General features: G+C 42.2%; 2 protein-coding genes and 1 long non-coding RNA gene across 5 annotated transcripts in view; 2 read left to right on the top strand and 1 right to left on the bottom strand.

Moving 5' to 3' along the window:
* LOC142572528 (serine/threonine-protein kinase 16) overlaps positions 1–8,766 on the top strand; it is an 11,085-nt gene extending 2,319 nt beyond the window's left edge. The window contains exons 4-7 of the mRNA XM_075681696.1: positions 655–775; positions 4,467–4,562; positions 5,527–5,651; positions 8,168–8,766. Of these exons, the coding sequence (XP_075537811.1) occupies positions 655–775; positions 4,467–4,562; positions 5,527–5,651; positions 8,168–8,294 (469 nt within the window). The 3' untranslated portion in view covers positions 8,295–8,766. The remainder of the gene's footprint in view (positions 1–654; positions 776–4,466; positions 4,563–5,526; positions 5,652–8,167) is intronic.
* On the bottom strand, positions 4,832–27,574 carry LOC142572530 (uncharacterized). Of its 2 annotated transcripts, none has more exons than XR_012826095.1 (3): positions 27,361–27,501; positions 24,880–25,027; positions 4,832–5,331 (listed from the first exon to the last, which is right to left on the bottom strand). It is a non-coding gene; the product is annotated as an uncharacterized LOC142572530 (long non-coding RNA). The 2 variants fall into 2 exon arrangements; XR_012826096.1 differs by lacking the exon at positions 4,832–5,331 and adding an exon at positions 10,893–12,228 and having other exon boundaries at positions 27,361–27,574.
* LOC142572525 (methyltransferase-like protein 25B) lies at positions 14,703–25,977 on the top strand. Of its 2 annotated transcripts, none has more exons than XM_075681691.1 (12): positions 14,703–14,847; positions 14,934–15,046; positions 15,373–15,497; positions 17,005–17,120; positions 17,804–17,968; positions 19,764–19,892; positions 20,747–20,791; positions 20,928–21,055; positions 22,640–22,776; positions 23,820–23,949; positions 24,818–25,005; positions 25,827–25,977. In XM_075681691.1, the coding sequence occupies exons 1-12, from the start codon at positions 14,737–14,739 to the stop codon at positions 25,940–25,942; spliced, it is 1,503 nt and encodes a 500-aa protein (XP_075537806.1). In that variant the 5' UTR covers positions 14,703–14,736; the 3' UTR covers positions 25,943–25,977. The 2 variants fall into 2 exon arrangements, with proteins under 2 accessions (XP_075537806.1, XP_075537807.1); XM_075681692.1 differs by having other exon boundaries at positions 14,831–14,847; positions 14,934–15,050.

Here is a 27,574-nt window from a genome sequence, read left to right as displayed (position 1 = left end):
CTGCAGAGGGGTTAAAGAAAATGTAAACAAAGAAATACTGTGTGCAACCTATAAGATGTCGGTTCTGTCGGGCACACTCTGGCCTGTGCAGTAACTGTGTGATTGTTTTCATCTCTTAGAGTAAAGCATAACTGGAAATGTGTGCCTGTCCTTGCCAGTTTTTTCTCATCCCACATCTTTTCTTTCTGCTGTTTTGCATCATGCCCTCTGTAAATAAGGAACCCAGCAGCGAAACCCACTTGACACCAGCAGATGCCTGTAGATGGCACCAAGTTGGATGTGACCATAGAACACATCACGCTTGAGTGTGCCCAATTGAGCCCTCCCCCTCCCACTACTGCGGACAGGACTCTAGCCGTTGCGTTGGGCTTTGTGGACGCAGGTGCGGCAGTTGACTCTCAAGCAGTGATGCAACCCAAACAACACTTAAAATGCTGGAGATGATTAACTCTTTATGGTTGTTAGGACCACACTTGACACGATTGTGGTTCATCCCTATTCACTTTCATTCCGTTTATTTATTTATTTAGTATCTACTTTATTTGTTTTCCTTATGGCCTGTACCGTTTCTGAACTTCCTCATTATTACTCAGTACTAAATATGTCCAACAGAGAAAGAAGCACTGCAGCTCAAGCTGTTTTTGTTGCACCCAGAGACCTGAAGCCTGCAAATGTGCTGCTCAATGACGACGATGTTCCCGTGTGGATGGACTTTGGCAGTATGGGAAGAGCTCGGCTTGATATTGGCCGTACCAGCGAGGCCATGGCACTGCAGGTGAGCGATGATGCTGCTCAATAGTGCATATGTGCAAACACTCCCAAATTTTACTCTCCCTTTAAGCTTTACAAATGTTGCGTCAAGTTTTATTAAAAATAACCTTAGTTTGCAAAATAGTTTGTCTCATTGGTCACAGAACCTTCTGTTGAGTGTTTAAATACCTTTATTAAAAGATAAATGAATAAAAAGGGTAAAAACATTCTGTTAGAAGTCTTCTCTTCTGATAGCGAAAGGGCACAGGAGGGATGCTTGCTCTGAGCAAGATTATATAGACGAGTTCCGGAAGCAGGCGAAATCAGCAACAACAATGTCGCTGAATAAGTCATTCTGATTTAAAAACAGTGTATTGCTTGTCAGTCCTTGTTGCTCCAAGTCTGCTGCTATTTGTGCGCTATGTGTAAAGGTAAATGATTCTCAATAAAGTGAGCCTGTATCCCTGAAAATGCTTCTGCTCAGAACAAGACTTCTAGATAATGATGCAAATGCATCAAAGGAGCATCTTGTTCTGCTGCTTTGGGGGACTTGGATGAACAGACTGTCCAGAACAGTTGTACTTGGTGGGCACAGTATGTGCGCCTCAAATGCTGCGATAACCTTTTTGTAGAGCACTTGCCTCCAAACCCTCGCATTCAAGAGCCCTGTTGAGGCACTAGTACTACTGTCACCTACAGATTTTACATCAAACCTTCATAACAATGGACTTTTATGGTCATGGCACACATCTCTATTTATTATTTCAATACTTATGTATTTTATGCAATTTTATGCAATATATTTTTGTGCAATTTTATGCAGCCATGCTACAACTAGCATTTGCAATTCTTTTCTCCATTTCATACACAATTAATTGAAGACTCATCACCATTGCTTGCACCAAAAAACCCTACACATTGTCATGCGTGCATGAACTTCATGGCCAGTTTCAATTGTCAGAACCTGTTGTTAGGCAACTTGGTGAAACATTTTTAAGCAGGAAACTCCCCCTCAGAAAGAAAAAGATCAAACAACTGCAGTAGTGCCCGTGTTTGTCTTCTCTCTTGTGTGTGTGTGCCTTTTCTTTTTGCATTAAGTTACCTGGTCACAGTGATTAGGACGCACAAATTAACTCGAGATATAGCACATTAATTTTTCTCTCTGCTTGCAACTTGTTGTGCATTTCACTTTATTTCCTTGACGACCCCATCTTTGGGATTATGGGTGTACAAACTGTACCATCGTGCTCAATACGAGTTGCAATGCGGGAATCCGTTTTGTGTGTGTGTGTAGATGCTGCCATGCAATGCTCGTGTGGCAGCGCCTGTAAAAAAAAATGCTGAACATTGATCCAATTACTGGTAACAAGCACTCTCTTTACAAGAAAAGTGGCACTTGTCATTTTTATTATTGAAAGAACTGACAGGTGAATGCCCGTGTTGCAGTTCATATCGAGTGCAGTAGTACATCACATCGACTCCCTCCTTGCCATGTTAAACAAGTTCTTGCATTTTCAATTAAAACTTGTAAGTGGGTGGTGGCAGCGATGTTTTAGAGAAAACCATTTTGACCTGCAGCTATGCGAGGAAAAAAAGAAGTCGGAAAAGTGAAAGCTTTGGCACACGGGCAAGCAGCATTTAGAGAATGACATGTTTGAAACAATATGCATACTAGTGTGGGGCTCCAACTTGCGAGAACTGTGAGATATCTTGTGGAATAGTGATAAGCTGGTGATGCAATAGCTAGAGGAAAGCATCAGCAAAATGGAATCTCTCTTTAATGATTATATATTTATGTTATATGAACACAAATAAGTGAATGAACTTGGTGGCATGATCTTGTAGAGATTCCAGAGCATTTATGAGGTAGATTTAAATAGCGAGGGTTTCAGATGGTGGACATTTGCTCGAGTTTTGATCAAACAAGGTAGCACAGGTCCGATATTGGGAAGGGTAAAAAGGGTGAAGTTAGTGAGGAGTTGAAATCTGTTGATAAAGAAATAGATAAATGTGCAACATTGTAACATGGACATTGTAGACAGAGCACATCTGCGGCCCTGCTCTGACCTGGGTACAAGAAATGAAAACATGTACCATGTTGCTACAACTCTGCTTATCATTTGCGCTTTTGATAAACTTTTAGTATACTTGCAACTCTTGCTGGCCTATTTTTAGCATTGTCGGCAGTTTTGAGTCTGTTGATTCGATGCTTTCAAAACACTGCGAATCATTTAGGTGAAAAGATTCCCCCAAACATTCATTGAACAATATTTATTCTTAAAGAAATTTTGATTATTATATCTTACTTTGTAAATCTTAACCCCAATGTTTACTATGTACTTCTTTCTTTGAGCTTGTTCAATGCTTCATCCGTGAATGCTTACTAGCAGTGTTTTAACTGCCGGAATTGCTATAGGAGACTGCAGAGTAATTTGCGCCTCTGAAAAGTACAAGCTTCACTTTTAGCAAAGTAGTCAGCTGAATACACTCGAACCTCGTTATAATGTTGTTGAAGGAGGAGCCATTACTTAATTATATCCGTTTCTTCGTTATATCCATTATTGTCATTTGCTGCAATGTATGCCCAATGGGGGCACAATCTTAAACATGGAATTAAGACGACAGCTTTATGGCCTGCAGAACCGCTAGATGACCACGCATACAATGAAATTTAAATAAAACAAAAGATCTTCGGCATGTGAAACACACGACTTAACACCTGAAACGACAGCCTTTAGATAGCTGCCTTCTGTTTCATTCTGATGGCCTTCTGCATCTGCTTTTCACTTGGCTCATCGTGGTTGAGCAGCATGTGGCACACTTTGCCGGCTTGGCTCGGCCGGCTGGGTGTAGGCTCTGAGATCACATTCACATTGGTGCAATCTCCGAGGTCACACCCAGCTGCCAGCACTAGCGGCGAGTCGCAGGGAGGGGGAGAAGTGAATGAATGGTTTCAGCGTGGCGCCCAAGAATGTGCCTGGGGAATTTCTGACGCCAGGCCCAGCTGCAACTGCCTGTGCGCGCCGTAGCCAAAGAAAGAAGTGAATTCATTAATCTTTTGCACATCTATGCGTGACCGTGCAGCATAATGCAACTTGCGCAGGCTTGTGCATGACCCCTTGAGATTGCGCCAGGGAGGTCTTGAAGGACATGTCCAGCTGCACCTGCCTGTGCGGCACGCCACGTAGTAGAAGTGAATGCACTAATCTTTCGCACTACCGCACATAGCAGCTTGGCGCAGCTTGCACAGTGAGGTAAGCGCAAGAGAGAGAGGTCAGTGAAGAAGTGCGATATTGAGCTATTGCTTATGTGCAGGTGCACAGCTGTGAGAAAGACCAGTGTTGCTTGACAACATATTCGATGCGGTGACATGGGAGTTTTTAACTGCTGCATCAACATGCCGAACTCCGCCGAGAGCAGTTTACTCAGTGCGCAATGGTTGGGTTCTCTTCTTTTTTTTTAGATTAATCTAGTTCATTATATCCATTGGTAGGACAATTTCATTTCGTTGAAATGCTGTTTGACATACTACATGGATCTCAATGCGGATTTCAAGGAGAATTTAATTTACTTTGTTATAGCCTGTTTCTTATAACAAGGTTCGATTGTATATGGCTTCATTATATTGATGCTTGACTGTGTAGATGCCTTATGACATATGCATGATAAATGTGACGTCAAGTTGCAGTCAGTTTTGGCTTGTGTCATATTCCCAGGACTTGGCCACGGAGAAATGCAGCATGTCGTATAGGGCTCCTGAACTGTTCAACGTGGAAAGCCGTACATCAATAGATGAGCGAGTCGACATATGGGTACGTGCTGCCTTTGGCCGTGTTAAGCAGGCATGCCTTTTGCTTCTTTTGTCTCTTCCATAAAGTTTGTTCGTGTGTGCATTCTGCCCCCCTTTATGGTGTAAGGCCAATGTGCGTTTGGCCAGTCTGGAAGGTGAGCTTCTGTTACAACCACAAACAGTAATTTCTGGTACATATGTCCCTTAACTTTGGCGTAATCAGTCAGGTCCATGACGAATTCAGGTGAGAGGGGCAAGGAGATGCCATGTGCCATGTTTGTTTTGTTTCCATGCAAAATTAAGCTAGTAACCTGCTGCAGTGGCTATAGCATTTTGCTCAGCATGAGGTAACAGGTTAAAATTTCCAGCAGCTGGTGGCAGCATTGCGATGGGGTCGGACTGCAAGAGTGCTCATGTAGGTAGATTTAGGTGGAACTCCAGGGAATCAAAAATGATTCTGGGGGCCCTCACTATGGCGTTCCTCATGACATGTGTGATGTTTCGCTACAGTTAAACCTTGTAATTTGGTTTGAAAGATAAACTAGCACAAGAGGGGAACTGCAATCTCTCTGCAGTGCCATAAGGAAGTCGGGCTTGCCTCTTGTCATAAAGCTGCCATGCAATCAGTGGCCCAAAGGCCAAGAGGTCTGGCAAATTTCCATCCTGGACTTGGTTTGGTTTGGATGAGAGTGGGTACTTCTCAAAATGGGCCCCACATCCCTCCATTAGCAACTCCCTTTCAGAAGAAATGGCTTTCACTTTGCTTTGGCCGCATCTCGCTCTTGTGTACCCTGTAAATTGAGTCATGAGAGCAACAGATTTACACATCATCTAGTACCTCATTGGTGCCTTATATTGAGCACCATTGAACTTTGAAGTGTAAGCACCACATGAATGTTGAGGGCATTATGTTCATTATTGCAGCATATACGCATGCGCTTTATTTTCGGGTAACATGGTACCAAATTGTGTTGTTTCTGTTGCAGTCCCTGGGCTGCTGCCTGTATGCCATGTGCTTCTTCCGGTCCCCATTCGAGGCCGCCCATGAGCGGGGTGATAGTGTGGCCTTGGCTGTACTTAGCGGCCACGTGGACATTCCTTCAGACAGCCCGTGAGTTGAGGCCCAGCTCAGATGCATGCCCAATTAATCGTGCTAGGAACCACACTGTTATGGCGCTAGTGCTGCCTCGATGTGTTATTTTTAATGTGTTGGCATTTAGTGCTCAAATGTGTTAGCATCTAGCCTTGGCTTCTTCCGCAGAGTGCCAATGAAAACTTCTGTTGTTACTGAAAAATAATCTTATACATGTCTTCACATGCTTTTCTGCTTGTATGGAAGAGTCTTAGCACACTGTTCAAAACTTTAGCGCTGTAGTCCCAGAAGACATCAACTGTACAGCTGCTAGTGTAAAAAAATGGGATTAAAAATACACAAACCTGTGGAAATGTTCACATGCACCTGATAAAGGCTCTTATAGTGATTTCAATTATTCATTAAATTGAATCTAGATTCCACACTGACACATTCACTCTTTTCACGCACAAGATTTTAATTCATTGCCCAAGGATATTATAATTTGCTCATTAGACAATTTTCTTCCTGTGCTTGAAAAATGTCGCATCAGTATGTATCATGATCTTAAACATTGCCTATAGACATCGCATTTTGTTTTGAATTGGTTTCGATGTACTTTTTGTTGTTCTTGCTTCTGTGTTGTTGTTCTTTATTACTCTTCTTCATTAAGGACTGGCCCAGCGAGGCCACACCCTCTTACTGTGCTGCTTAACTATGTCTTGTAGTTAGCTGCGGTATAAACAAGTGTATAACAGTTTGTCATTCATATTTTGATGCAATGCATTTTGCCCTGTTCTGCAGTATGTATGAAATAAATAAATAATTAATTAATGCTGGAAATGGTGCATGCATAATTATGAAGGTTTACATAACACAGCTCTTTAAATTGAGGATAAACAGAAGTGGTATTCAGCAAGGGCACTTCTCCTTCTCTTGCGTTTTCGAGGTGTGTGGAGGCTACATAGTGAGAGCCAAGACTGAAAAGATGTAAAGGTCAAATTTATGCTGAATATTGTTTGCAATGGCAATCTGAAAATTTGGACTTATGAAAATTGTGTCTTGCAGCTGTTTTCTTGGTGCTGTTAGGGCAAAAGTATTACGAAACTTAGGCCTGCTGTATAAACTAGAGCAAGGTTTTAAATGCCCCGACAGTTTAGTGGAATATATTGCAACGAGACATATTGAGCAATGCAGGAATGGCTGACTTTATTTAAAACATGGGATAGGAGACAGTGATGTTTCTTTTGGGCCAAAAGTCATACCATTTGTAGAAACAAAAGACATTCGGCGATAATGACCAATCAGATTTTTTATTATTGTTATTAACTGCCCATTTTGCTAATTTACTTAATATTTTAATTCATTTATATAACTTCACATGTAGCAAGCGTGAACTTAAAGGCCAACTGCAGTGAAGTGTAAAAAAAAAATTCCCAGGTTGAGATAGTGCACATACAGAACAGCCTCCATCCAAAATTTTACATTTTAAAAGTGAGTGGACGGATCATCAACGACTCGCAAATACAGGCGTTTTTGATACCAAAAATAAAATTTAAAAAAAAATGTCATTACCACTCACTGGAAGTGATGCATGCCCGAGATCGCGCGACATCTCGGCAAGACTTGTGAGATCAGGCACCAGCTGTGGCGCGCTGAAAGGTCTCAGAGACATCGTGCTGGGATTTACATCATAGCTGCTAACCGCAGGTGCATGCATCATCTGCTTAGGCACCATTAAAAGACTACTAATAAGAAGATTATACTATTACCAGTCCTGCAGCTTTGCCAAGATTGCTGCAGTTGTATATACTACTCATTTATTGCCAATTTAGCCATGATGATTTTTCGTTGCAGTTGGCCTTTAAAAGTTCATCAATAGTCAATGCTTGTGTACCTAATCTTGAGGCCACCTTTTTTCATACCTATACTCAAAGTAGCAGTAGAATGCGTTAGTATTTCACGTGCCATTTTCCCAGAGTGGCTTGTCTTTCTAAAGCACTGTGCCTCAAAACTACATAGAACATCTGTGTGTTTGGTTGCAGGGACAGCTATATCAGAACTGGTGCTAAACACAAAATCCTTATAACCTAGCCTTCTAGGGCCTACTGGCCTTATTACCTTGGGCAAAAGAAAGCCATAATTTTGTCAAGGATCCCCTATTTTTTCTAGCTGGGAGACCAGGCAACACTGAAACACCCTGTACGCCTGATTTGCAAGACCTCAAAACTGGTGCAATGTGAGCAGGGTCCAACCAAGCAGGCAACTGCAAATGACTGAACAATGGGAAAAAGCAATGTGCTGCTGATTTTATGCTTGACTGTTTGGAACTCAAGCAGCAATGCAACAGAAGAAATAGCTGGATAATCTGGTTGTGTAATATGATGGAGCAGTGAAGAGAGACAGACAGAGCAACAGGAGATGAAAGACATAATGCACACAACGCCATATTTGGCATTGTTTTCTTACTGTTCCAGTCATGAACCAACCAGCTCAAATAAATGGACTCCTTCAAACGATAAAGAGTTCATGCATGCCTTCACTGTGTGTTTCAGATACTCCGGAGGGCTTCACGGACTTATCCGCACGATGTTGGAAGTGGACTGCTTGCAGAGGCCCTTCATCGAGAGTGTCTTAGAGCAGGTCACAGCTCTCTCTGCCGCAGCAAACCACAAGGTGTGACCTACTGACTGCACGCCAACATTGGGATGCTTCACACATGGGCGTGTACCTGCCGCTCTTTCTGCCTGGACCAGAATGTTGGTGTGGCGTGACTATCGACTCTAAGATGTCGACCCAGCGGGCGGGCAAAGCTACATTTTATGCAAGTCAGTGTGATTGTGCAATGCCTGGAATAAAAAGGCGACAAGTGGGAGAGCAAATGGAGCCCTACATGAGTGTCAGAGTGAACGCATTCGAGATGCTTGTGGTGTGTTTAGCAGCAATGACTGCATCTTTGTGCCCGATGTGAATGTGCTACCAGCAGTTGTTCTGGTGTTTTTATTTTTTTAGTATTGGTGTTACAGTGTGTCAAGTTTTGTTATATTGTGAAGTGTTGCTGCCTGCTTGCATGCACGCTGCAATGCTGTATCTCCCGTTGCATGTCCTGTTCTCTTAGGAGAGGCTGAAATAAAGGGAGCTTTGTTGTGTTGCACATTCTTGTGTCCATCATGCCTTGTCTGAAGCTTACCAAGAGATGACAATATGCTACATGTATTCCAATACTGTCCTCTCTTGCACTTTGTTGATGGTCTATGCGGCGCTCCGTCTACATTATCATACATTATCATTCAAGCAGGCCGTGAATAGTTGATAATAGGAAAAGAGTGGAATTGAGCGAAAGCAGTAGTGTCCATACAAGAATAGCAGCTCAGTAAAGGTGGATTTTGCAATGCAGAGCTGGGACAGGAATGAACTTGCCAGAGAAAAAACTGTTTCTTTGACTGGAATGCAAGCGCATTGAGGAACAAAGTGTTTCCAATTGAGGCGACAGGATCTATTATTATGCAAGACAATCTCATCCAAATACTGTTCTCGAGAGGCTTGTGAAAGGCCTGAAGGGACACTGTACAAAGAAGTCAAGCTGAATTGGTAGATTGTACTTTCACCCAAAACATGGTACAACACAGTGCCAAAGTCTTTTAATTTCTTAAACAAATGGTCTCTCTTGACCTTTTGAAAGTAGAGTTGCCTCAAGTGATGTGCGTTAACCTCCTGAGACCCGAAATCTGCTCAGGAACACACAATCGTCTATCAAGTCTGTTCTTATCGCCGACTGGTATATTACAAACGTGAAAAACATATTGTTTGTTTAAATACCATGGTTATGTATGTGCCAAAAGCTGCATTACCATGTACGTGGAATAAGTAATCGTCTTCTCAAATTTACTATATTAGAAACCACCTATTTCCCTAAACACCCACATAAAGATGCACCATTGTGGGTTGTGTTGCCATGATTAGGCTGAATCCTGGATTTTCATGTGGTCTGGCAATATTCAGAACGTATTTCACAGTTGCTTTTCATAATCCGCGACAATGCAATGGTCTAGACCAAGCTAGGGTCGATTTCATTGGCAAGCTGATGACAAGAATACAATTAAACTAGGTATGCATGAATGTAAACATTTTTGAATACGAACCGAATACACATACTTTTACGCTTTGAATATCAAATCAAATATTGAATAATAATATTCACATCCGCTATTAGCAATTTTGGTTATTTTAACATGTTGGAACATCGCAATTACATTGTCAATGGTAAGAAATTAGGTAGCAAGCCATTATAGTACCTGATTGTGTACTTGGCTCATGTTGTAAAACAGAGTAATTCCCACAAGCTACCTGTTCTTGCCAACCTGTTTCTTACTATACAACATCAAATGCCCATAAACTAACAGGCATTTGACCCGGTGCCAGCCGTCACTCATCGCATTTGCTGTCAAGCAATAAGCTCGGATTGGGGGTGGTGCTGCAAAAGAGTGCACCCTCACTGGCTGTAAATCCCTGCTACTGAGAGGCTCGTTTTTCCGCAAAGGTAATGCATTTAGTGGCTAAGCGTGATTTACAGGCGAAATTTCGCCAGCAGTGTGAAATAATCACAAAATTCAGCACAAAATCGGACACACATTTATGGATTAGATAGAAGCAAATGCTAAGAACCATGCTTGCTCCTGTACATCCAGAAATATATTCGATTTGTTTCGAATACTATTGTTTTCGAATTGAATATGTCTATTAAATATATAATAGATTCGATATAGTATTACAAATTTTCTAATATTTCCTTGATTAAACGACTTCAATAGTTTCTCTTCCATCTGACTGATCACCATGCATGTATATTGCATGATAACTTCCGAGTCAATTTTGAAAAGCATTGAAAACAGTGCAATGACCGAGTCTTGGATATTAATGATGCATTAAAGTAAGCTATACATTGCAATTAAAAAAAGATGTTTATTTCTGCCATTCTGCACTTTATTTAGCATTGTGGCTTTGTCCCTCTCGCATGCAGTATGTGTAAAAGAAAGGAATATAAAGACGAGAAAAAAAAAATTTACATTGACTTTGTCAAGACCTTCTTGCCCTTTCAGAAAAATGATCGCAGAGTATCGCACTATAAGCTATTACATAACTTTTGGAAATTTACCTGAACGGTTAATTGGCATTGAAAGGCATGAGCAGAGCAAACAGTATTCTACTGCTGCATAAGTTATGTCTCTACGCCACTGGAATGACAGCCTTGATACTCTGTTGTCAAAACGTAATAAAAATGAAGATACAAGGGATGGAAAAAAATGCACTCACTAGAGGATGGGTTACTAAATGCAGTAGCGGTGATCCCTATATCTCTAGCAGCACATTATGTAAAATGATGTAGGAGCAGAGTGTTAAATGTGAAGCCATATGTTTATTGAGAAACCTTGTGGCAGGCATGCTTTTATTTTCTTTATTCTTTCACTTGTCTTTAGGTACAACCAAAACAGGAAGACCAGAGGCTGTAGTACAGAACCATTTCTTTGCTTTGATTCTATTCTTTTCCTATGATCTATCACACCGAGAAGGCAATCTCAGTCACACTGGAAGTTGTGTCAGGCCAATAATGACAACATTGGTTGTGGCACGTTCCAGTGATTTATTGGAAATGTTGGAGGGGTTGTAGGATTCAGTGGTCATGGCCTCGGAGATTGGCGTCAACTGATGGTCGCTCTCTAGCTTACGCCGGTGGTGCATCTCGTAACGGGTAGCTGGCCTGCACTACTGGGGTGTCACATGGGGGCTAAGCAGGCCCCCACCGTCATCCAAGCTTTCTTGACGAGGGTTGCTTCTTTCGTGAAGAGTACGAGGTCGAGAGGTCGTAGGAACAGAATGGGGGGTTTATTTACATATAAGAGGCAAACTTATTTACAGAACAGCAAGGGATACTTACACTGGCCAGAGCATGGAGTGCAGTACATTGTTCTCGTAGCATGAGCTATCAGGTCAAAGCAGGCCAGGGCACACTTCAGAAGCCGAAAAAGTGTTCTTAAATCCCCTCTGCCTCCCCTAGATCAACTAGGCCAGGGAAATCTGCAGTCACACCATCCTGCATTCGGAGCATTTGTGGTCTCCAAAGATTCCACTTTGAGGACGAGGGTATGTGCAACTACTCCGGCACCTTTGTTCACAGTAAACAATCGGAGAAATCACACCGAGTGCACATGGCTCACTGCCCTAAAGAAAGAAGAGGACGCTCGTAGGCAGGGGTGCCATGCTTGACTCCATTGGCACGTCTTGGCTCCTGGGATGGCCCAGCTATTAGCTGGTTCATCTGTCGATCGGCTTTGGCAACCAGCAGCAACCGTAAGGAAGCAGCATAGAACGCACCTTCACTGGAGCTTCTGAGCCCCAGCGTCAAGGTCGGCGACGAAGTGGCATACATCAACCCCATAGAGGTCAGATGTGTCTCACCTTGGTGTCAACGCTGGGCTGTCTGATGCAACTTACTGTGAGCTTCACAAAGCTGGGTTGTCTCAGGAAGGCAGGAAAGGTTCAAAGGTTGCTGCCCCCATTGGCCGGACGTAACAGGGTTCATGGCGGAGTATGCGGCACCACTATGCCTAGTGACATTCTGTGTAAGAGACCGAATAGGGATTAAATGGCCATCTCCAAATTTACATATATTCTTCACACGGTGTTGTAATTCTGACCTCATTAAAACTGCTGAGGCTGCATGTACAAGTGCAAAAAGTATATGTAAAGCACGTGTTGGAGCAATGTAAATAAAACCTCATTAATCTCTTTCCATCGTCGGCATTATTATGTAGCACCCTCATATCTGTTAGGTAACTCAATAATTTCATCTGTGACATGTTATAAATATCTAGGGCTTATTTTAATGCACAATCTTTCGTGGTCCTCTCACATCGCTAAAATAACTAAAGAGGCTAACTGCACCTTACGCTTTCTCCAGTGAAATCTCAAATTTGCCCCTCCTTCGGTAAAAACTCTTGCCTACAAATCTGTGGTAAGGCCCAAATTTAAATATGCATCCTCAGTTTGGGACCCTCATCATACTAATCTTTCTAACACGCTTGAATCTGCCCAAGACCGCGCAGCCCAATTTATCTTCCATGACTATTCTTCATGTACTAGTGCCACAGCACTAAAATCTAATGTGAATCTTACTTGTCTAGAAACGAGGCGTCAAGTGTCCAGGCTCCTTCTATATCACAAGTTTTATCATGCCCCGATTGGTAACACCGTCATATCGCCCGCTCACCGCCATTCATCCTGGACTAATCATTCAAAGTCAGCATGCACGCACATCATCCTATCTGCATTCGTTTTTCCCATGTACAGCGAGAGACTGGAATGATCTGCCTGAAGAAGCGGTGGACCACTCCAGTGCGACTGAGTACAAGACTGCCATTGAACACCTTCTTCTTTGAAGCTGCCCACCCCTCATGTAAAACGTCTCTCCAGGGGCATTTGAGGAATAAATAAATAAATAATGTAAGCGGCAGCAATATAATTTTTCAGAAAAATTATTTCAAAAATTCTGAATGCCAAGTATATAAAAGCTAAGGCTTTTAAACAAGTTTGGGCATTATGAGTTATTGCTTCATGTCGCTGTTACCCCTAGTGAAATGCTGACAACAGTCCTGGCAAAGGATGGGGTACATGGTTTCTAATTAATAAAAATAGAATCTACATGCGTATGGTTACTATAACCATATATATGATTTCCATGAGGTTGTTGTCACGTACGAAATATATTATAACATAATCAACTGCAAGCTTATAATTCCCTACACTGACAGCATTGAAGTTGTGGGTGAAGACCCTGGTGCCTGATGTCCACAAATTATATTTTAGCCGAGCCCGATCAATCCGGCGGCAGCCTGATTCTGCCGATTCCACTGCTCACGCACCGTCAGCATACTGGTCATGTTGTCGCCGCCTTTTGTGACCAGACCATTGTGGCATGTAGTAGTACACTACACAGTCTACCTGCACTGAACTTTTCTAGCATGTTTGAAGCACAAAACGTATGTGTGAGCATAGTAGCGTAATTCAAGAGTGCTTGAATTACATTATCTATATATGTAATATGCACTTGGCTGTGCCAACTGAAGTGCATTTTAGTCATCCTGTGACAAGGATATTCTGCGGTAGTTCCACCCGAGTGATTTTCTTTTCTCCCTCCCACCCCCCGCTTTCTTTTCCAGTTAAGCTTGTATTGGCTCACAAGTTTCGGTGGTGATATGGTCACGCAAAACAACCCAGTTGCTGGAGCCCAGAGCAGAGCAGCTGTGGGAAAGGGCGGTTTGATCAGTTGACAGCTGCGCCGGCGCCGGAGCGTGAGTCATTAGCAAGGATTCCAGCTGCATAGGCGCGCGCTCACGCCACGCGCGCAACCAATTAGAGCCGTTTCGCTTCCGCCGGGAAGGGAAAGGGCGGGAAATGGCACCGCGCGCGCTGCGCCGGCTATATTTCCGTTCAGTTCATTCTCGGAAAACGGATGGGACGGCCACGCGTTGTGCGTTCCCCTGAGGAACTGACAGTCTTCGACGAGCGGCACTGGGAACCAGCATAGAGTTTCTTACAAAAATTGGAACCAGGGAACTCGCCCGTGAAAGGGCTCGCCGTCGGCGGGCCGATCCAGTCGCTGAGCCGCCCCATCCCAAGCAATCCGACAGCAATGAGAAGAAGATACCGAGCTGAGGGAGCGGGAGGCCGATCGAAGCAATTCGGCGCCGTTACCTGTGTATAACTTAAACGTGACGATGGTCAGGTGCACACAGGAGAAGCTTCGATCGCTTGCTCCCATTTTCCGGCATAGAGTTTCTCAGAAACTCTTATGTTTTCCGGTAGTGGAAGGGTTGGTATTTTTTTTTTATTATTATTAGCTGGCACACGACATAATATGTGGAAGTGAAATTGTGGTGAAAGGTAAGCAAATAGTAAACAAAGTGCGAATTACGAAAGGACAGGCTGCACATTCTCAGAATTTTTCAAATATTGTGCAATACTTCTCGTTGCATTTCCTTTTGTTTATGTTTATTATTATTACCACGACGCGTACTTTATTGTTGCTATCATCATCAGCACATTTCAGTTCGTGTTTTCGTCTGCCATGTGCCCGCTTGTTTGTGACGCGCAGCATGTTTCAGATGTCAGAAGGTATGCTACACTCTTGGGCTCTTTTTTGTCTCAGTACTCCTGGCTGAATGACGCCTATGTCTTGGTAAGTACTAAACTATCCTGCGCGCTTGGTAGCGCCTAGTATTTTGCTCGGCGTCTACGTGGATCCTAATGCGTGCGTGCCCGCAGGATTACTTCGTTGAGCAGCAGTGGCACAAACTACCATATTCATGGCAGAAGACACTGTCTACGATTGAATTGAGCGATCTTTCCACCTGGCTTGAAACGGGACTGCCTGCACAGTATGTACGCCAGCCAATTATTTTATGTCTGTCACTTTACAAACGCACCGTATGTTCATCCGACCTAATTTTATCAGCCGTATAGCTAACTGTTGCGTTGCTCTTTAATTGTCTGTTTGCGCGCATCCCTTTTATCGACACTTACTTGAGGTGCTAGAGGTGTCCCCTGCTCAAAAAAGCGTAGTGACACATGTGCTTGCACGATCCTCTCTTCGTGCGCGCTGCAATTAAACAATTAACCCCGCGTAGATCCCCGATTTCTGTCCTCTTTGCAAAAGCTCACGTGTTAGTACGAGTTTTGACGGGCCTCTTGCTTTTGTTGTCAGGAAGCACTCGGTATGGCCGCTGTCGCTGATGTGCCTTGCTCCAGCAGCCAGGCTGCTTGCGCTCAACCGGAGTCCTGTCGCATCACCAGCTGACATCCCGCTTCTGCCACCAAATGAGCGCGCCGGTGAGCGAACTGTAACGTTTAACGCATAGAAGTTCTTTTCTTTTCTTGCGAAATCTCACAGCATCCCTCTGGAGTTGTCAAACGATGTGAAACAATTTCTCAATGGAATATACTTTTCCCTCTCAAGGTTATGCGTCTGCTAAGCACTATCACATCCCTTTTAAGAGAGACATTGATAAATTTACCTCTAAAAAAAGGTACAAGCAAAATAAGCTCTTGCCCTGTGGCATGGCATATTAACAGATCAAGGCCAATAAAGGTTACGGACAGCAAATCGTCCCCAGGCAAAAGCATCAATTTCGCTAAACCTTTCACAGCCAACTCAGATATTTCGTTAAAGTTTATTGATAACGGATCAAGGTCGCTGCAGGTTTATATGTATATGAAAAACAATGTTTAAACGACACTCTGTATTGTTCACTGTCTTTACCAGCTAGCTGCTGTTTCAGAGCCCACCGGACTTTTTCTTCAGTTAATTGACAATGTGCATATCAGAGTAGCCTTGAACATGGGTGAAAACTGCAAATTAGCTGAAAGACAACTTTGCAGTTGTGTAAATAAAGGAGCCTATGGTATAAGTTGGTCTTCTGGCTAAACTGCTCGCTTGGTTGCATTCAGATTTCCAGGAGAGGTGGCACCTCACAGTGCACTTTGTTTGATGCCGTGTTTTGATGGGACACTTTTGTCTACTTTATCTGGAATAGAATAACAACTGCACATTGTCAGCAGGGAAATGTAGAAAAGTAATTTGCCTCAGTGAAAGGAACAGTGGTGCTGTGACATTACTAAACATGCAATCTCTAGTGACAGACGCTGCACCATTGCGGATAACATCTACACTTTTTGTCCAGCATTGCCACGGACAAACCATAACTTCGGACTTATTTTCGGTTAAACAGGCAACTGTATTACATACAAACATGGTACAATACAAAAACTATTGTGGAATGCCACCTTTCTAGAAAATTTGAGAGTCAACAATCCATTAGTTGGGCCAGGTGAGCCATCTATACATGGCTCCATTATTTACGAATCTTCACAGCCTGTACTTCACTGCTGCAAGAAATCGTTGGTGTGAAACAATAGTACAGCCCCAGTCGCACTATTGCCTCATGTCCTACATTTAACTTTCCCTGTTAATCAGCAATACAAAATATGGAAGACTATGCTTGGAGAATGAGCAGGGTCTAGCATCAGCACCCGCTTCCTTTATCATGTGAATTTCAGCTGGGCTTATTCCAATCACATCTTCAGCGCATGAAGAAGAAGCCAAACTGGCTCTGATACCCCAATTGTGGTTGCAAGTGTTGTTCAGTTCATTAGAAATTAAACTGAAATGAACTGGTTACTCTGCAAAAATGCTTAGCCACCAAGGTTACCCGGTATTGTGGCAATGACAAATTGAGAGGAAAAATGAAACTTTCATTTGCATTTAAAGCTTTTGTCATGATCACTAAATATGGAAGTGCCTCAGCTCCATCTTTTTTTTTTTTCTTTCTTGCATCAGGTGGGAAAAATCTGCACTGGCCAGCCTTTCACCTCTGTGGCAATAGGAATTTGACTCATGCTTTCAGGAAGCATGTAAAACTGAAGAAGCAGCATGAAATTGTTCGGTTGGCAATGGTATGCAAGCTTTTTTCTCAGCTTGTTAATGTTATGCTGATAGTCATGTGGGAATGGATGACACTCCATGTAATCACAGCATATGTGGCATTTATGATGTGTGCTTACTTACTTCAAAATTAAATTTCTATGTCTGAGACTCCAACTGCAGTAACATGCAGAAGACTTTCCAATACACAGGAGCAAAAAGGTGCAGGAAATAAAAATAAACAAAGAATCAACAGTTTACTCTGCCCCTTCAGAACTGATGGCTCTGAAATCTCTGCTACGGAAGCTGCATGAATACTTTAGTAGAAGTTAACTTGGCAATGTAGCTCTCCATGCATTCAGCCAAGGGATGCCGGAAAACTAACAAATACATGTTGACATAATGGTTGACCCTGCATCTGGTGGCGTGTGCAAAAAATCATGGCGGCAGTCGGAAGCTAGCCAATATTTCAGGTGCTTATAAACTCTTGTTCCATGCTATTTCATGCTGAGTACACAACTGACTGGAAAAGATGGCTACTTTGGAGCACTTGTAGCTGTCTTCAGTCATTCATGTATTCAGCTACAAGGCACATCATTGCATCCCTGTTCCCTCCAGTACAAGCAAAGGCAGGGAGCATGGAGCTTCTTGAAACTTTTTTAGCCCCATTGCCAGCTATTGCTTGTCTACATCAACTGTTGTTCTTGCAAACCAGGTGATTGAGATGCTTGCTCAGAAGTGTGACTGCTCGCACGCGCTAGACGTCGGATCTGGGCAAGGCCATCTGGCTCGCTTGTTGGCACTCGACAAGAAGCTGCACATTGCCACTGTGGACTTAGTTGGCAGCCACTTGACATCAGCGCAGCGATTTGACCACCAGGTATGCCTTTCTTTGCATCCATTCCTGGCGTACAACCGCTGCAAGCATTGCTTTTACAAATTTGGAGAGCTGCCACAATTAGAGAAGGACCTATGTTTCAGTTTTTATGAAAGCACCAAGCATTTAGCTGGTATATTGAGGAAATAAATATTGTTGCTTAGAAGATGCATTGCTCCCTTTCAATGAAATTTGTGCTTTGCAAACAGTGGAGCGCTTGCCTGGTGAAGATGACAACCTTTAAAGGGACTCTAAAGAGAAAAATAGTCTGCAGCTGTACTATTAGTAAATTGCCCTTGTGCAATACCAGAAAGCCCACACTTACTGTGGCAGGAATCTTGATAAGCCAGAAACAACATAATATCAAAAGGCAGGTGGTGACGTTGCCTCCAAATTCCTGCACCAACTCACTGCGGCGTCATGGATTTTGATGGCGCCTCCTGTGGCCTAGTCACATTTTTTATCAGCAAAGATGGACAACATTGTACTCCAAAGGGGCGAAAAACTGAACTTAGCAAATTTCAAGAACTTCTTTTTGAGCCACAACAGCCCAAATATGAAAAAATTACTCTGGAATCTGCGACATCACATTGACTTACTGGCCCTAGTGTTCGGGCACGAAATTTTAAAGGTTGAACTTCGACTTTCACTTTTAGTAATCAACCTAGTACCACAAAATTAACAAAAATATATTTTTCAAAGGATGCTTTATCGGTCTAAACTAACTTAGTATTTGTATTTATTGTCGCTATGATGCTACTGTAGTAAAACGGTTAAAGAAGTAGCTGCATTGAGGTGATTGGCATCACGAGAACAGCTAGTGGTTGGGTGCCCGGAGCTGTGCAAAAGCATCGCATAAACATCACATACTTTTCTGTGAAATAATCAGAAGAAAAAGAATGGGCTGGGGTGTGTTTCGCAGGCATTCTCAGATCATGAACAGCAAGTTGCCATTATCCCTCAAGAGAAAAGTGCATAACAGCCATGTCTTACCAGTACTCACCTATGGGGCAGAAACCTGGAGGCTTATGAAAAGGGTTCTACTTAAATTGAGGACGACGCAACGAGCTATGGAAAGAAGAATGATGGGTGTAACGTTAAGGGGATAGGAAGAGAGCAGGTTGAGTGAGGGAACAAATGCGAGTTAATGACATCTTAGTTGAAATAAAAAAACATGAATGGGACATGGGCAAGGCATGTAATGAGGAGGGAAGATAACCGATGGTCATTAAGGGTTACGGACTGGATTCCAAGAGAAGGGAAGCATAGCAGGGGGCAGCAGAAAGTTAGGTGGGCAGATGAGATTAAGAAGTTTGCAGGGACAACATGGCCACAATTAACACATGACCGGGCTAGTTGGAGAAGTATGGGAGAGGCCTTTGCCCTACAGTGGGCGTAGCCATGCTGCTGTTGATGATGATGGTGACTTTTCTGTTCAAGCAGTGGAACACACTTGGGAGAGGTCTGTGTTACAGTTGGAGCAGCAAATGAAACCCTGCTTACTTGCAGTTGTAAAAATTTTTCTACAGAAACATTATTTGCCTACTCAAGTGAATAAGCAAATAATGTATGGAATAACATTGTAGTACCATATCTGGTGTTCAAATATTTCGTTGCTGTAGTAGCCAAGATAACCCTTCATTGAAAGTTAAGGTACTATAACACTGAGAACGATTCCGGTGGCAGGCCCAGCTATACACAACTAGGAAAATTTAATATTTTCGGTAGGCTATGGCAACAAGTAGTCCCTGGCTTGGTGAGAGTGCAGTCTGTATAACTCTCTTTCTTATTTGCACAGGCAGCGATTCATGTCCAGAAGAAGAAGGCAGCGGAAATAGAGGCAGAAGTGGCAGATTCTTCTTGCTATCTCCCTCAACACGTGGAGCTAGAAATTTCTATGGCTACGACACCTGCTGAACTAGAACAGGTGCTCCTCTTGCTGTTATTGCTTTCGTTGTTGAATCTTGTTGTGGGCGTGCCTATTGAATGCAGCGTGCACATTTCTTGCTGCCACAAGTTTCTTATTGTTCGTGTTTCTGCTACTGTGAACAAACCTGCTTTGCTTTACTTACGATTGGGTCTCTTGCTACACATCATCGTCATCCTGTTTATCTACACTACAGGACAAAGGCTTCAACCAGCAATTTCTAGTTATTCCTGTCTTGCAGCACATAAAATCTTATGAGAGACTTCACTATATTTTAGTCTGTGCCAGTCTTTTGCAGCCTCATTGCAAGGCAGGTCTCGTGACGTGTCCTGATAACACAAAATCATGGCCACGCGTTGTTCTAGTGTGCTTCTTTGTGTAACTTCTTAAAATTATTTAATCAGAATTACTCATCTGAAAAACTGTTGAGAGTGCAAAGCTGTCCACATACTCGTACTATCGTTATTGTTCATATAAGGCACGGAGACAGCAACAGGGACCGCAAAACTTTTCGGAGCACCAAATTTGCGTAAAATGTTCACATCTTCAAACTCCACCTGGAATTTAGGTAAGTGATGTGGTGGTGGTTGGAAGGAAAAATGTAGAATGAATATTTCAAGAGAGGAAGCACTAGCTTTGTGTTAGTTTCTTTCTTGGATTTTTGTGCTCCAAAAGCTTAAGCTGTTAGTGATACTACTTTCAGTGTATGCATTGCATTTCACAACAAATAACATTACACTTTAAATCAAGCATCCATGCCATTTTTCACAATACATGTCAAACAAGTCTATTATGTTTCCCTACACTCATTTTAACTTAATTTCATCGTATGATAACTTCATCTATTTTTTCAGGTGGCAGAGAAAGCGTGGGGAAGAGGAAGTTCTGGTGCAGAAAATGTAAGTGCCTGCAACATAACCTTGTCATGAAAAATTTGATGCGTAAATGTCCTGTATCGTGCTGCTGGTAGGTGCTTGCAGGAGCAGCCTTCTTAAACAAATTTCCTCTCTTTCTCTATTCCTTTACCAACTCTAGTTTGTGCTTGTTGGTCTTCATACGTGTGGAAATCTAGGCCCATCCATGATTCAGCTTTTTGCTGACTCGCCTGCTGCTCGGGGCCTTGTTTCTGTTGGCTGCTGTTACATGAAGCTCAGTGAAGACAAGTATGTGATCTTTTCTTTGCATTTCAGATTATGTTCAGTCATGAGTCAGCATGTCAAAATAGTTTTGAAAAGAGTGCTTGCATTGGAAGCTGTTAAAGGCTTGTGAAGGTACTTTAGAGTGTATAGCTTGTGTTTAGTACTATTGGGATGATCATTAACTGATGGTAATCATGTTTGGTGTGTTTTCTGTTTATGCAACAACAGAAAACATTTCGACATGTGTTCTTCCAGTGTTATTGGAGCATAAACTACAAGTGTGCCTCCAGAAGGGTGTCTTAGTTGCGAAAAAGAAAAGGTGTTCTCATTGTGGGGCATTCCTTCCAGCCCTGCTAGTGCCAGAGAACCTTGCATGCTTTAAAGAGCGACCATGCTTTGTCAAGAACAACTTTTGCTTTGCCTTGTAGAGAAAACACGGGAGCCAGCAGCCAAGAAGGCAGTGCTTTTGGCTTTCCAAAATCACTTCCCTTGCTTTAGTCTGACTCCTGAAAGGATCTGGTGAGGAAAGGGAGGCAGCGAACAAGCTTCTCGTCAAGCTGTCAAGTACGGCCACTGAGTTCAATTGCATTGGCAAGCTGGAGTAAAGCCACTAAGGATGCCAAGCCATGCCAAAAATAATCTTTTTTTAGTGCAGATTATGTGGTCATCGTAAGTCTCACAAAACAGTAGCTAACAGTACACAGTAACTCCAATTATACTGAAAGCATTAATATCAAATATATTATTGGAACAAAACTTAAAGCACTGCCAAGTATCAGAGCACTATGCTCTGCTGTTCTTCTATGGTGTGTAATGATAAAGCTCAGCAGGCCGACAGAGAACATCCTGAGGGTGTTTTAAGGTATCCACAGTGCACGAAGCAAAGAGATTTTTGCTATGTTTAGAATTCTATTTGGTGAGCTAGACAATACTCTTGATTTTATTCACATGGATGCAGTGATGACTGTACGAGTCATATGTTTTTATTTAGCCTGTACAGAATCTTGGCATGCAAATAATTAAAATAAAGGAGGATGGAAAAAGTTCCCGTACTTGATTTGTGATTGTTGTTTGACCACATCTACTAAATAAATTGGCTATTCTACCATCTGCAGATGCATATGTGACGAGCTACTCATCAGAGTGACATTCCACAGCCTAGGTGTTGTAGATAGGGCATGATGGCCTCAAAAACATAGTAGAATAGGGAGTAATTTAAGAGCTGTAGTAGCATATATTGCTTTCCTTGTCTCATCGTGTCACCTCAACTGAAGCAATAAATATTTAGTGACATTATTTTAAAAATTAGCTATGGATATCTACACTGATGAGCAAAAGCAACAGACAATGGTCTCTGTGAAAAAAAAAAAGTTATGTGTATCCTGAAATAGAGTGTTGCAGTTGCAAGTGTCGCAGAGAATCGAGTACCACATTGCATACTTGACGGTTTAGGGCTGTGGATACAAGACATGATGCAATTAATGTTCTTTTCGCGTAGCCTTCAGTCTGTATAATTTTGCTCACCAGTGTACTTGCTAAGTTACACTACTTTTGAAAAGCTGCTGTTTGAAGTTTTGTTGGCCTCAGCTTCTGACTTTGTTTTGCCAGATGTGAAGGAATAGAAATGAAGATGGCATACCCTATGAGCAGCCATGTTTGTGCACTGGGGAATGTTGCTGCGCTCAGCTACCAAGCACGTGAGGTTGCTTGTCATGCCTTTGAAGTGTATACCAGGAAATTGAAAGGTAAAGTTTTGCTTCCACAGTTTCTCAAGATATTTTTCTTTTTTGCTTATTTTGTATCCAGTACAAAGCGAAACCTTGTCCAAGCAGGCAGGTTTTCATAGCTCAACACAGACGCTTGTAATAAAGCAACATTTCAGGCACCAAATTTAAAAACTAGTGGTGTAAGTGGACATGCTAAGAGGGAAAAGATGTTCCTGTTCTGGAGTTAAATTAATAGATTTGAAAACACTATTTGGAGAAAAATTTTCACATCTCCACTGTTTATGGGTTTGTCCATGTCCAGATTTCCTCTGGACATGGTTTTACGTGCCCTGTTTTCTTGACTGAATGCTACTTCCTATTGTTTCTATATTTGTACTGATCTTACTAGCAGGCCACCATATAGTGTGGTGATCTTCCTGACACATGGTATAGGTATTCCATTGGCTATATGATCATTACTTCATATTCAGATTTTGGGTAATTTACAGGAGAACCTTCTTGATCTTTTTGTGAAAAGAGGGAGCGAAAAAACATCATTCATGAAAACTTGTGATTCAGATTGTGTAATTAAAACAGAATATTTTCTATACACGTAAGTATATAAACTAAGGTCATATGAATGAGGAATGTATCAACAGTATTATATAATGCCATACAGCTGCCTGGCACATGCTAACCAGTTTTGTTTTGATGATACGTACAGGTGTTTGATCATTCTCAGGGCTTAAAAACAAAGATTTGTAATTTGCCATGCAGCCTGGACGCTGCCACGCTGAAATGTGGAGGGCTGCTGTGTTGCCATAACTCGCTTGAAATGTAAAAGCTGCAAATCGCTGCACACTTCATTGGTTTCTGGCACCTGTTGTAAAAAAGTATGTGCAGACGTTTATTAAAGTCAATTATTTCATCTACGATATGTGATATGTGGGCATTGGACATGAAGGGTTGTTGTCGATACTGCTCCTTGGGAAAGCTGCACCACATGGAGCGCTGTGGTCCAGAGTAATCCAAGTATGCTGTCACTGACATGTTGCGTATCGCTGGTCATTTTGTGTGAACAGAGTCACCATTGGCACTGAAGATCCACTGCTACAGAGCCCTGCTGGAGAGGCTGATTGTGAATCGCTACAAAGATCAGAGGCACTGTGGGTTGGGCTCTGTGAAGCACGCTGATAGTTTGACATTTTCACAGTAGGTATCTACTTACTAGCCACTTGGTTGTGTGAGCTTTCTGACGTTCTTTATAAAATGCAAATCCTAAAATCACCATCCATCAAAGTAGATGCTGTGGACTTCAAAGCAGAGTGAACTTAAAATCACGCCCTGTGCTACTGCGCTGACAAGTAATTGCTGAGGTGCCCAATAAGCGATAATCAAGAATGTGTAAATATGAGGATGCATGCCCAGAGCTTTCCACACACCTTTGATGATTTCCGGGTGTAATGAGAGGTCTGAGATTTCTAATGATTTCAGTCTGCAGAGATTTGGGGTCTAAAACGAAATTTAATGCATATGTGCACAGCGTGGGTGTGCGCCCGTTGCAGTCCTGTTTGTACGGTGCACTTGTTCTTGACTGTAGGTGACTCGAGAGCCAGTGGCCACGGAGTTTCACTCTCAGTGTGTTGTTATCAATTATGTTCGCATTCATTTTACAACTGTCAACAGCCTCCCCCCCCCCCCGTTTTGAATTGCTTTTCTATGCTTTCATTTACAATTCATTCTTTCTTTATCACTAATTTTTGTTGCCTGTGTGTGGCTAGAAGCTAAACAGGACCTGCCATGTGATAGGTGTGGCTTTAATGTTACTTGATGGCACCAACCGTGTATAAAAGCTTATGGCAGCCACATTGTAGAAATTTCTAAATATGTACTGCGGTGTGGTCACATTGTTCAGTGTATCAAACGCACCAGCCGGAGGGATTTCGATACATAAAGAAAGTCCCCCATGCTTTTATGCTCAATTTTCAGGAACATAAGCTTTTGGCACAGCGAATCATTCAAGATATTCAGGTTCAATCTAAGTGGATTTGCCATTATATTTGCATGGCCACACTTCTAGGTATGCAAGAAAAGCACTGGAGAAATTCCCATTGACTTTGCCTGATGAAGATCTGGATTCACCTGAGCTGGAGTTGGCAATGGATGAATGGCAGCGTGTCGTCGTGTTCTACTCCTTACGCCTCCTCCTGGCACCTGTCATTGAATCGCTGATCCTCGTTGACCGAATGTTGTACCTCTGGGACCGTTGTGAGTCTTGTCTTTGACTGCACTGCAATTTTGGGTAGTATAAATGCTTGAGTGACTGATATCCTGGTTGAGATTAGAAAGAAAAAGTGGAGTTGAATAGGCAATACTGGTTGCATGTACACATTATTTGCTCCTGTGAACATCAGGAACTGTGTGATAGTCAAATAATTGATTATTTGTTATAAATTAAACTTTTGCACTCCTTTAGTGCGCACATTCCAGTTGTATTGCAACTGGTCGGTACCAAAAGCATGTCTGCTCATTAGAAATTCTGAGGCAGGCTTCAGTGTTGAACCAGCATTTCCTAAACTTACAGTGAACACCAATGTATTGCCATTGGTGTTCTGTGTATCATATTCAAGCAAGGTCTACCTTGTCCACTGAAAGACATAACTATATGAGAGGCTAACATATTTCACGAGTGACTTTTAGAAATAATATTTTGAAACCAGTCGTCATTTGTTGAAACCAGTCTGAAACCGTGTTTGAAACCAGTCGTCTCACTTGTCATATCTGGGCGGTCGAAAAGCCGATGATTCGGAACATAATTGCTTGTCCATCAGTCTCAGGGGATTCTGATTTAGTCGGTGCTTAAACATAAATCTTAACAGCTTGATATGTACAACTATGAGCAAAAGTACACGGACCACAGGGTTGCCAAAATAATGGAAATTGACGAGTTCACTGGAAAGTTCACTATGCTATGTTTGTACTGCAGTATTCGTTTTCAAGATACATTCACAGGCAGAAGAGAAAGTCAACTTTATTGCACTTTATTATGCCATCTTTACATTACTGTGATTTATTTAATTGCTTTGCAGGCATATCGAGCAGCCTCTTGCCCCTGTTTGACCCGTGTCTCTCGCCAAGGAACCTGGTGTTGCTGGCGTTCAAAGGAAATAGTCGTAAAGACGAGCAGCAGTGTAAAGATTCATAGGTGTACAGATATTAAAATACAACTTTTACAAATTGTGGGTAGTAGTGTTTTCTTGCGATGATGCTTGAATCTCAAGCCCCTATGCTGTATCCATGTCTAATTGTTGCAGGAAAGCCATTTTATGCTTCTTCCAGCACAACAGGTATTAAAAACGAAAATTTAACCCGATTTTTCTTTCACCAGATGTCAAGAGGAGGCGCAGCACAAAATCTTTGTGTCACTTGTTGAAGGCTCAGTTTTCATCACATAAATTTATTATGTTTGCATAATCGTACAGTCCACATTTTTTGTGAGAGCTTTAATATGTCAATCCACAATATAACTATTTATGTGATTTAATGAAGTAAATATAAAATGTTTCTCACCAAAATCGACATGCAACAAATACCCGCAATGCGCCTTGTAACGAATATTAGACACAGTGAAGGTACTTCTCCAATGCTGTGTAGTTATGACAAGGCTTGTGCTGTGGAATATATTCTCAAGCATTACTGCAGTTTGCAAGATTGAGTAATACAATTGTACTCTTTACTTTTTATTTTTGTGCTTCAAACTACCTGTGCCGTTGTTATAAAATAAAGTTTTCATACAACTACCTTTATGTCTACCATTGTGAAAAACTTGAGTTTTCAGGAAATTTGCCATTTCTGGAATGCCAAGAAAATTTCATCTTAGTTGCTCTCATACAAGGAATTTGATCACTAATTTTTATTGCGAGACCAATAGGACACCAGGAGCAGGCAATATTTATTAATGCGTCCTCGAAATGATATATGTGATACACTGCTGAATTCAGCATAATATCCGAAGATAGAGGTTCTGGCACAATGAACTTGGCATTTTGGAACAGCCATTTAATTCCCCAGAAATGGCAACATTACCACTTTCCAGATAATTTTCATTGAAATAAAAATTTTGAAGAATTTTATTACTGTTAATGTAGCAGACAGTGTGGAAGCTTTTTGTAGTAACATCTACCTTAACTTTGTTGCTTCCATGTATTGGTTCGAGCTAAATGAAATACGCTGGTGGGGAATTTCTCACCGATATGAATATGTGCAATACACTAATGTAAACTAAATTTACTAAGTTTATAATTGCTGCAGATTTAGCTAGATTTCCAGCTATTATGTTAATGTCAAATTGGCAGCAAGTTCTGCCGAAAGGGGGCAGCAACTGCCCTCTTTTGCATCAATCTAATTTTAACAGATACTAAACATAATATTTGAACAAAACGTATATGTTAGTAATGTATATGCAAATAGTTAACTGCAGATGAGCTACCACAATATATGACTTCTTTATGGCTTACATGACATCTTTCTTCATGGAGGAAGGGGGGAAAAAGTCTGGCAGAACCCATCTCACGATCGAGATGTTAATCCGATCATAGCAATTGAAGCAATGTAGCGACATACCCATTTGCCACCGCCGGAATGCGTTATGTGTGTGTGTGAAGCGTGTATTGCAGCGTGACTCCTCTCTAGGGCTTCCCTCTGGACACGCGGCGCCGCCTCGAGGGCCGCGCGTGGCCTCCGAGATGCGTGGCGTGCCGGTGCATGCGAACCCTCTCTGTGCGTGCGCATTCGTGACGCAGCGCGTTAAAGCGTCAGGCTGTTGTGCTTGAGAAAC

The sequence above is a fragment of the Dermacentor variabilis genome, chromosome 2 (assembly GCF_050947875.1).
Source record: "Dermacentor variabilis isolate Ectoservices chromosome 2, ASM5094787v1, whole genome shotgun sequence".
NCBI classification, from domain to species: Eukaryota; Metazoa; Arthropoda; class Arachnida; order Ixodida; family Ixodidae; genus Dermacentor; species Dermacentor variabilis.
Note: the sequence above shows the minus strand (reverse complement) of the source record. Positions and strands in the feature narration are given on the sequence as shown.